This window comes from Filicampus tigris, chromosome 1, assembly GCF_054856515.1.
Source record: "Filicampus tigris isolate MCC_2025a chromosome 1, RoL_Ftig_1.0, whole genome shotgun sequence".
NCBI classification, from domain to species: Eukaryota; Metazoa; Chordata; class Actinopteri; order Syngnathiformes; family Syngnathidae; genus Filicampus; species Filicampus tigris.
In genome coordinates, this window is record NC_141217.1 from 9,713,526 (window position 1) to 9,723,650 (window position 10,125).

General features: G+C 41.1%; 1 protein-coding gene across 2 annotated transcripts; it reads right to left on the reverse strand.

Moving 5' to 3' along the window:
* Window positions 1-995: 995 nt before the first annotated feature.
* Window positions 996-9,904, reverse strand: srm (spermidine synthase). 2 transcript variants are annotated; one of them, XM_086051318.1, is made up of 8 exons: window positions 9,499-9,903; window positions 9,053-9,173; window positions 8,862-8,954; window positions 8,206-8,359; window positions 7,725-7,808; window positions 2,859-3,004; window positions 2,653-2,775; window positions 996-1,752 (listed from the first exon to the last, which is right to left on the reverse strand). In XM_086051318.1, the coding sequence occupies exons 1-8, from the start codon at window positions 9,627-9,629 to the stop codon at window positions 1,735-1,737; spliced, it is 870 nt and encodes a 289-aa protein (XP_085907444.1). In that variant the 5' UTR covers window positions 9,630-9,903; the 3' UTR covers window positions 996-1,734. The 2 variants fall into 2 exon arrangements, 1 of the variants encoding a protein (XP_085907444.1); XR_015089515.1 differs by having other exon boundaries at window positions 1,725-1,752; window positions 2,859-3,026; window positions 9,499-9,904.
* Window positions 9,905-10,125: the final 221 nt, after the last annotated feature.

The window sequence follows — 10,125 nt, forward strand, 5'->3', positions numbered from 1 at the left end:
GCAGAAAATTTGTGATAAATGTTGAATGGAGACATTCTATCCAACATTCAATAAGAGTCAAACATGAAATATTACTTGGACCAACATCAAATTAAAGGATGCCATCTAGCGTCTGGAACGTGAAAGTGCAATCAAGACAGCAACCCCATCACAGAAATTTAAAATCTGCGTGTTCCCCTTGCGCTCACTTCAGACCACAAGCAGCCTTTGACTACCAAGTATTATAAAAATACTGCTTATATTTACAATGATCTTATTCTGTCCAAATACACTCGAGCCCCTAAAGATGGCTGTACATCCTATGTGGTAGATTTTTGTAACGCCTCTCTACATTTTGGTGGGTTTATTATCCACTGTGGTGAGGCAACACTCATTAAACCTTCCTTGACCAAAACACTTCGCGCACCCTGAACTGTATACAACGTTGATTCAAGAGCTCAGAGAGTGTCTGTCTTTTTATCAGTTGATTGACCCCTCACCCAAAGCAAGCTTCCTTTATTAAGGAATAAACACATGACGTTTAACGTTAACCTAGAAACAAGTATCCATGTATTAGGACTTCTTGATCGAAGCATTTTCTGACATGCTTTGCCCTCTGAGTGTTTCCCCACTTTGAGCCAAGTCACACATCTTTTTTTACAGCAGAAAATACGGAAATGTCACAGAATATATACATATATACACAAATTGGTCCTGTTTAATGGAACACAATCCTATTATTTTGTTCAATGGCAAAAGGTGGACATATAGGTTAATTCTACTGTCTGCCATCTAGTGGAAGTGCACTCATTTGTTCTGCGGTTGCCTTCAATTTATGTCACTAGCATAGATGATCAAAGATGATCATTAAATATTTCCTGCACCCAAACGGATGGCTCATTGGTTGAGAATGAATCACTGACGGCCATGAAACGCACCAATTCCCAAAACTTTGGAAATGGATTGAGCTTTTGTAACCAGAATTACTCATGTGTTGCACATTTCAAAGTCACAACTGTTTTTTAAAACAGATTTATTACAATTAATGAGTTTTATTTAAAAAAAAAAAAAAAAAATTAAGATTCACAGCAACTGGTTTCATGTTAGCTAAACAACCACACTGTAATATAATGGCGTCCCACAACAGTCCAAGCTTCCTACCTTTCGCCAAACATGTAATTGCATAAACCATGAAATGTATAGTTCATCCCAAAGCAGAGCATCAAGCAGTTGTTGGGTTTTTAAAGGGAACATTTTCTACCTGACAGTTAAAAACATACAGAACCATATTCAACAAAGAACCCACAGAGGAGCACTCGATTCCCAATTCGTGAGTATGTGTATGTATGTTCAATGTATGAAGACGGCATGCGCTGACATTCCGATGAGCAAAGCACATTTCCGTTGAAAGTGCAGCGATACATTGCAATTCCATGCAATCATACAATGCAATTTGAACAGTACAGTCCTTGAGGATGAGGTCAGGGGTTGGATGGCGTCATCATCAATTGTTCATGAGACAAGCTCAGAAAGAACATGACTAATGGAACACATGATGGAAATAAACAGTGGTGTGGGGTTTTGGACTGGAAGGATGGAAAGAAACAGGAGGCAACTGCCCCCAACCCACAAATATCTTGAAATCTCGAAGAGGGGGACTGAGCGGCGCTGAGGAGGAGGAGGAGGAGGTGTTATTTGTCAATCTGTGGACTGAGGAGCAGGTGGAGGACAAACACACTGCTCTGCCATGGCCAATCAAGCTTCTTTGAGGACCTGTCAACCACCGTGGAAAGAAAGTAGCAAAGATGGTGGGTTAGACCACAGTTCAACAACCTTATTGAGACAAGACATATTTTACACAAGCGGAAGTCAACCCAAACATTTTTTTACAAGAATATTTCCAATGCAGTACAGATGTCACGATATCTGATATATGAGACATTTCTCTAAAACCTACTGTCATCTTTGGAGTCACCCTTGAAAACCTGACATTTTAGCCACCTACTAAATAATAAATAATTCATGTCTCGGCCCCTGCAGCAGATAGAAACATAAATCCCGCTAAAAATTGAGAGCTTAGACATGTGGCTTTCACGCTGGCACGAGTTTATTCGTCTTTACTGTTTCAATCGAAGATGCAAGTGAAGCACTATTTTTAATTTTAAAAATCGAGTGGTAATTACCATGCTATATATTCTCTTACAACGACGTTGAAATCGTCATTGTCTATCTTAACCATACATCACGTTTGGATGGTTTTGTGGTTTTAAAGTCCGCAAGCGTGTCGTCTATATCACTGCCGTGACCTATAGCAGAGCTACCGCGATCGACGGCATCCGCCTTTACTCCTCGGAAAAATTCCGGATATGCTCCGACAATTCACGACAGCGTCACATGTATATTCTGATGCATTTCATTGGCTTAGAGACCAATTGGATTAAAAAAAGAAAATGACGTGTACGCTCTCCGGCTTTAAAGGGAGAAAGACGCAACAGCGCTCCCAGCTTTAGTGGTAGAAACGCGGTTATGCGCTCCCATTCTTAATGGGTGGAATATGAGAGGACATCTTCAGCACATTGGCCTAATTCTCTCTTTGGTATTTTTTTGCCATGTAAATAGTAAGAAAATGATAAATAAACCCTCCACCCCCCTCAAATGAACACCCACGCTGACCTTTCTTGCAAATTCAGGAAGGATGAATGCTGCTTTGTGAATCTCTGTGTTATAATATTTCAGGTTCATGCTTTCCAGTTCTCCTTTTGACAGTTCTTTCACCGGCTTCTGGAAATGTGTTTCCTGAAATAATTGTTCAAATCAGTTATTGGGAAACAGCAAGCAAGTTTGTATCCTATCCGTGGGCGGGGAGGCTGGACACTCACAGGGTTCTTACTGCAGAGCATGAATCCAATTTGGCCACTGGGATAAGTTGGGATGGTGCCGTAGGCATAGTCCACCACGGGGAACAAGGTTTTGCAGAAGGTTTGCATTTCCTTTATCAGGTCCAAATGCAGCCATTGGCACTCTCCTGCGCACATGACAAGAACAGTCTGGAAAAATAAGCACCAGTGCTTGTGATGTACTTTAGTCAAATATCACGCAAAGGCTGAAACATGAAAAGATACACTTCTACTTGTAATTAGCTCTGCAGTTATCGAAACATGCATGCAGCTAAAAGACTCTTCATACTGTTACGTTTCTTCGGCGTTACAGAACCCAAGCGACTTTATTTGCAGGGGTTGGGTACAAAGCCCTCTAAAATGGTTTATAACTGCCAATATTAATAGTATGAACCAAAAATATACCCTTGATCCAAACTGTATCAATATCATTACAAACTCATCATACATTACCCTTAAAAAGGGAAGTCAACCCAAACCTATTTTTTTTTAGGAATATGTTCCCAGCAGGCCCACTAGTTGAAACATGGCATTTTGATTAATATTGCGATTGCGGAAGATAAGTTAAGCAGCAAAATCCTACCCCTTTTTAGCCATCTCAGGGGGCGGCCATTCTGTCAATCCTGTCGACTGAAAATGACATCACAGTTGCTCGGGGCTCAGCTAACGACCAATCACGGCTCAGCTTCAGAAAACAGGTCAGCTATGATTGGTCGTTACCTAAGCACTGCTCAACTGTGATGTCATTTTCAGTTGACAGAAGTGACAAAATGGCTGCCCCCAACGATGGCTAAAAATGGGTGGATTAACTCTTATTCCTCAATTGCAACATTTATCAGAATGCCTCGATTCAACTATTGAGCCTGCATCGAACATAATTTTGAAAAAAGTATGTTTGGGTTGACTTCCTCTTTAAAAATAAATGGTTGACGGATAATTTAATTTAGAAAAAAACGTTCCGGGAGTGCGAAGATACTGGCATGCATTTTGTAGCTGTGTTCGCCCCTGGTGAAAACTGATGCTTGCTGGGATTCACTGGTATGCAATGTACAGTATCAAGCATAACAGAAGCAGTCAGCACACATTACTGAATGGCTTCACGCTAGATTATTTGGGTTCCTTGGATTCCAGACTATATTTGTCCTCAGTGGGAAGAACATTTAGAGGGACTACGCGTGCAAGAAAAAAAAAGTTGGAAAAAGTCCCAAGAAAAGCATAGCTAACAGTACACACACTACAATTGAGTATAAATTATGTAAACTCATTGATTTTAATCGCTGAGATTTTCCACCATTCACAAAACTTTAATAAGAAGTATTTTTTGTGGTTAAATCATGCATCAGGTGGTGACAGGATGCATACACACACACACACACACACACACACACACACACACACACACACACACACACACACACACACACATTTGGTGTACCAAAGAAATAAGAAAAACAGGAGAATTAAACAAGATGACGTGTACAGTGGAACCCTGTACACTCGTGATTCCGCGCCTGCAGATTCATCTATTTGCATTTTTTCCCCCCCCAATAATATTTCAGAATAGTTTTGTTATTAATCTTTCACTATTCATGCGCCAGCCTGCCGCGAACAGTAGGAGTCCACTGTAAATGCAGTTTGGAAGGCTATTCTGTTTGGGGGGGGAATTGGTTACCATGATCTCAGGAAAATGAGGGTTTCAACGAGGCAAGTTGAAAAGCCATGATAAAGAGCGTATTACAGTGATCTCTCGCTACTTTGCGCTTCAACTTTCGCGCCCTCGGTGCATTGCGGATTTTTCAGAAGCATTCATAAATTAAAAATCAAACAACACAGCCATATTGGGAGCTATATTGCAGAAAGACGCATTGCTTCAAAGATATGAGTTGACTCGGAGGCTTTGTACATACCCGCAGGCACTCATAAAAGGCGGTGACTGGTTCCCAGCGTGAGATCGACCAATGAGAGCACAAGTGGATTTACCGTATTGGCCCGAATATAAGACGGCCCTGATTATAAGACGACCCCCTCTTTTTCAAGACTTAAGTTTGAAAAAAGTTTTTTTGAACACCAAATTAATTTTTATACAGAAACTAATTACCGTACATCTGAAACAAAGGATTAGAACAATATATTTGAGAGAAAATGCATGTTATTTTGCCTCATTCAAATCTTAATATCTGTATATGTAAACTAAAGTGCAATCACATTCGTAAATGAATGGCTTCTGGTTTTTGAAATGCACAATCTATTGTGATCAAACAACAAAATTGCATCAAAGAGAAGTCTAACTGTAACTGTAGTCTTGAAACAAATCTGAATAAGGAAAAACATTGCAATAAAATAATGCAAACTGGTTGAACTTGAGAGTAGCTGAGATCTGTCATGACAGAACATTACTCCTCACAGCCATTATCCGCCGCGCTGTGTGCACGTCACCCTCACGTGACATGGGTTCCCTGTGGCCAGGGAAGCGTTCGCTTCAATGATATCTGGCGCCATCAAGCGTCGTGAATGGGTATAATGTCTAGACCTCGAATATAAAACGACCGCCACTTTTTCAGTCTTATTTCAATGCAAAAAACACCGTCTTATATTCGGGCCATTGCGGTACTTTTTCCACACACTGTACTGTACGTGGGTGCGCATCATCGCAGCCTCTCGCTAGTCTCGCCCACTATTCAAATGTGCCGTTGATTTAGTCAGAGTCAAGCTGGATACTTTCTCATCCGTGTTTGTAATGATGTGTTTACTCAAGTTTTGTTAAAATCGGATAGTACAGTACAACAGCTGTGTTTATAATTCGTGAGCACAGCGCTGCGCGCTCACGGCCGGCCAGCGGCACGGACGACTTAAGACATCTCCAAATAAAGTGTAAAAGCGTTTGTTATACTTTTGTCTTAGGTTGTCTTAAAACGGCTTACCTTAACTACAATCCCGCATTGCATTTTACCCAAAGAACTTTATTGATGTTGTTGTACAAAGATAAAGTTAATGCATGATCCCCCCCAGCGGCCATGCTTCTTCGTTTTTGAAATGAAGTAGGAGGAGGAGAAGAAGAAGAAAAAGCAGGCAAAGAAGAATGAGGGAAGAAGAAGAAGAAGAAGAAGCGGCTGCTTTTACTTTCACTTTTCACGACGGCGACAAGCGTTTTAAATTACACTATGGCATTCTTGTTAAGGTAAGTCAATTTTATGATAAAAATTAAAACTTTAACATAGTTTTTAGTGTCAGGTCATGATCGTCAGCTGCCGTGGTCGGTCGAAGCTAAATTCTGATCACGGCCTGCAAGCTTGGTATTGACATTCTTCATTTTGCATTTTTTATAGTTAAATTGATTGTTTAACAAGTATTTAGAAGTGTGGGAACCATGTCGGGGTTCGCAACAGCGTAAGAGGCGAAAATCCCCCAAAATAAAACTGTACAATACAATAAATATCATATAAAAAAAAAATAATAATCATAAGTCCGACTCTACTTTGCGGGTTTCACTTATCGCGGCGGGTTCTGTCCCCCCATTAACCGCGATGAATGAGGGATCACTGTACTTTTAACAAATTAATTAATTATGACGATATTACTGTGTGCGTCTAAAAGACGATTCAATCGTTACATCTCGATACGTGGGGTGTGATATCATTCAAGGACGGTTACGATTTGAGTCAGTTCGATTCAGTGGGATTACGAGTCTATCCTAAATGGTTTTTGGCTTAGTTCAAGATGGTATGATACAATTAGTTTCTTGTTTACATATTACGATAAAAATGAACTTGTTAGTACTGTCAATGTAGCCTTCAAAAATATATCTCTCCAATAAAAGACAATTCGATACTAGGGGTGTAACGGTTCGGTACGTACCTCGGTATGGGGGTCACGGTTGGGTATGGGTTCGGTACAGCAATAAGTCTCAAATGCATAAGACTAGGTTTTGTTTTTTTAGTTTTAAAAAAACTAGGTTTTTTTGCGAGCAAGTCACAATTGAATTTTCTATAAACCCAAAAACATTCAGTGTTATAAAAGCACAAAATAGAATAAAAACCTGCGCATAAGGGTTGTTCATTAATAATAATAATAATAATAATTAAAAACAGGAACCCCCCCCTTTCTTGTATGAATAGAATGAGGTTGTTGATGAAGTCAGGTAGCACTTGCCAACTAGTAACTTTTAACTTCGTTGTGAGAGTTAGGGCGCAGCAGAGGACAGCTCATGCTCCACCACGGCTCTTGTGCGATTGTATATGACAGGGAGCGCGGTCTTGCTAATATGCGCCCGGAATGGAACATTGTAACAGGGCTCCAGCATGTTTAATCAACGTTTGAAGCCCAGCTGCTCGACTAAAGCATATGGGCGCATAGATGTTGCTATGTATATGCCGATTGCTTCAATAATTATGAATATCGGTGGCACTGTCTGCTTTCACGTCTCCAGGCTGCTTAAAAAGTAGCGGGGATAAGTTGTTGGTGTTGAGCGGGTTTCTTTTTTCTACCCCCGGTAACTGTATCGGGGTGATGTTAGCATGTTTGAAGTGTTACCTGCAACATACCGAACGGAGGTCCAACAATGCCGACACACAGTTCTTGTTCGCTCCGCCGCTCGCAGCTCACCTCCCCCCAAACCCCACCCCCCCCAACAGACGTATTCGTAGTATGACTGCGTGCACCGAACAGTGAAGCCCGTACCGAGACTGTTCGGGACGAATACAAAAACCATTACACCCCAATTCGATACATATCTCAATATATTTTAAAATGGAACGATTTGTTTCGATGCACTCCTTTTAAATCAAAACTGATTTTCTGAGAAAAATCTGTTTTTTGTTGCACTCCGAGAAGAAATGCAGTAAAACGTACCCTGGGAGCAGAGAATTCCGCCGTTAGTCAATGCTGTCTTCATTAGTTGATAGTAACTCTCTTTGAATAAACTCTCGGCAGGGCCTGCAACATGAACACATTAAAAATCATGCAAGAATCAGGCAAATCAAGCCATGGTTACTTGTATAGCCCTTAATCACAAAAGAGTCTTAAATGGGCTTCACAAGTCCACAGTTGACAAATATTAGTGACATCCCCTGGTCTCACCCTCCAAGTGGGCAATGGTGAAGTGACCGCAGACAGGGGCAATCCCCCTTCCAGGATGACCAGGTTTCAATCGATGCAGAGTGGGCAACATTTACACATTACGTGGTGCTACAAAATGTTAAGTAGGACAATGGGGGAGTACATTTAATAAGCTGAAGTACCACAGGAAGACACTTTCTGGGAAGTAGATTCTCCTCAGGACTCCCCCCCCCCGGCACAAACACATTTTGCATGAAGATGTTGATGCGCTTACCAACAGGGTCAGATGAATCAGTAATAATGATGTCGAAGGCATTTTGGTTTTGCTTCATAAACTCGAAGCCATCTCCAACATGGAGGGTGAGCTTTGGACTGAAGAAACCTTTGGCCATGCCTGGGAGGAACTTCTTTGCGACATCAATGACATCCTACACATGAGACAAATGTGGCAGCTGCAGAGAACATACACTACTCACAAAAGGTTAAGAATATTTGACTTCTGGGTGGAGTTTCACTGACCACTTCCTTGTAAGGGCATCCTGTTTGAAGCTTTGCAATGTTGAGGTAATGTTAATGAAATGTTTGGTGTTGTCTCTGGTTCACAAAGTCAAAATGCAAGCAGCATGATGTAGAGGACTATTCAAATAATCACTTGTAATTAAATTGATGGATTACTAAATAAAACAGTGAAATTTGCTGTTCAGCTCCTTCTTGGGGAACAATTTGTGCAAAAAGTACGTATACATTGAAGTGTTGGACATGCATTCACAACTTAAAATCTTACCAATTAAGTTCACCTGTTAAGGTTATATTGCAGTTTAGGTTCAACCTGAAATTTCTCCTGAAAGCCGAATATTCCTAATTTATTGTGAGTTATGCATAATGCGATGAGATTTGAGCACAAATTTGCTGAGTGTTCTTTGCCCTCACCTCGTCGATCTCACAGAGTACCACCGACTCTACCTGCGGATTCTTCACCACTTCCCTCAGCACGCCACCATCACCTCCGCCAATAATGAGAACCTTTATACAGGTGGCACATACTCAGGATTGTCAAAGAAAAATATCCACCCCAAAAAAGTAATAAATAGATATAATTTCTGTTGACGTGAAAATTCTACCTTCTTGGGGCAAGGGTGGCTGTACAGGGGAAGGTTGGCAATCATTTCCTGATACGCAAACTCATCCCTCTCTGTGCACTGGATCACCCCATCCAGCACCAACACGTTGCCGTACGTTTTACTGAAATTAGTAAGATACAAACGCAACAGTCTTACAGAAAGAGGTGCTTTAGACATTTAAAAACTTGGTTAACTCCCACCACCTACACATAGTTTGTACCCAAACTGTTACAGGAATACAACAGTCAATCACAAAGTTGTTAATACGAGAATACCAGTCGTTTTTTTTTTGTTGTTGTTTTTTTAGAAAGGTGCTGCTTTGTTATTTTCGACTACTTCAATAGATACCCCGACTAATGATACTACAGTAATACAAGCACATCGGTAGTGCAGCAGTCGCAGGAGCTAGCAGCGTTAGCATAGGGCAGGAGCAGTAAAGAACACACCTCTTGAACACCAACACGTCTTGAAATTTGGATTTCTTGTGATAGAGGACCTCGTCTACTTGGAGACTAGTTGCTTGGCCGGGCCATAATGTGCACGTCTCCTTAAACCAGCCGTCCCTGATATTGTCCATGCCGGTAGCCCGCGACCTCAGCTAAACGTGTTTATAAACGAGCCAACGTGACACGCGACAACGTTTTGACACTACACCTATACTTGCTGCTTCGCCTCGAAACGAATAGCAGACGCTCGACGTCACGCCGCACAGTTGAGCGATCCAATGGGTTGCGGGGATACGAGGACTCATGCCATAGTTTGCTTGACTTGTCACTATCAGCTCCAATAGGGTATGCGCGGCTTGTGGCTACCTCGACGCTCACCGGGACCTCGATGAGCGGACACTCGAAAAAGGAAGTAGGTCATGGCATCTTTGAGTTTTCAAAATAAAGGTTTTCATTAAAAGTTCCCGTTTGGTCATCTTTATAGCAAAATATAGTCAAATATAAATGTATATTTAAAGAAATATGGTTTTAAATTACAGCAATGAATAAGTTGAAGGAAGGAATACATTAGCTTGTGTTAACTTTTTAATGTAGACCAAAAGGAGTTTGTCAAAATAACCTTGGTCT

Bases quoted from the DNA above. Each gene is read 5' to 3' on its own strand.
- srm (XM_086051318.1), bottom strand. From the start codon at position 9,629: ATGGACAATATCAGGGACGGCTGGTTTAAGGAGACGTGCACATTATGG. The intron at 8,955-9,052 runs GTAGAATTTTCA...ACCTGTATAAAG, and splicing joins GCCACCCTTGCCCCAAGAAG to GTTCTCATTATTGGCGGAGG. The intron at 3,005-7,724 runs GTACGTTTTACT...TCATGTGCGCAG, and splicing joins CGGAATTCTCTGCTCCCAGG to GAGAGTGCCAATGGCTGCAT.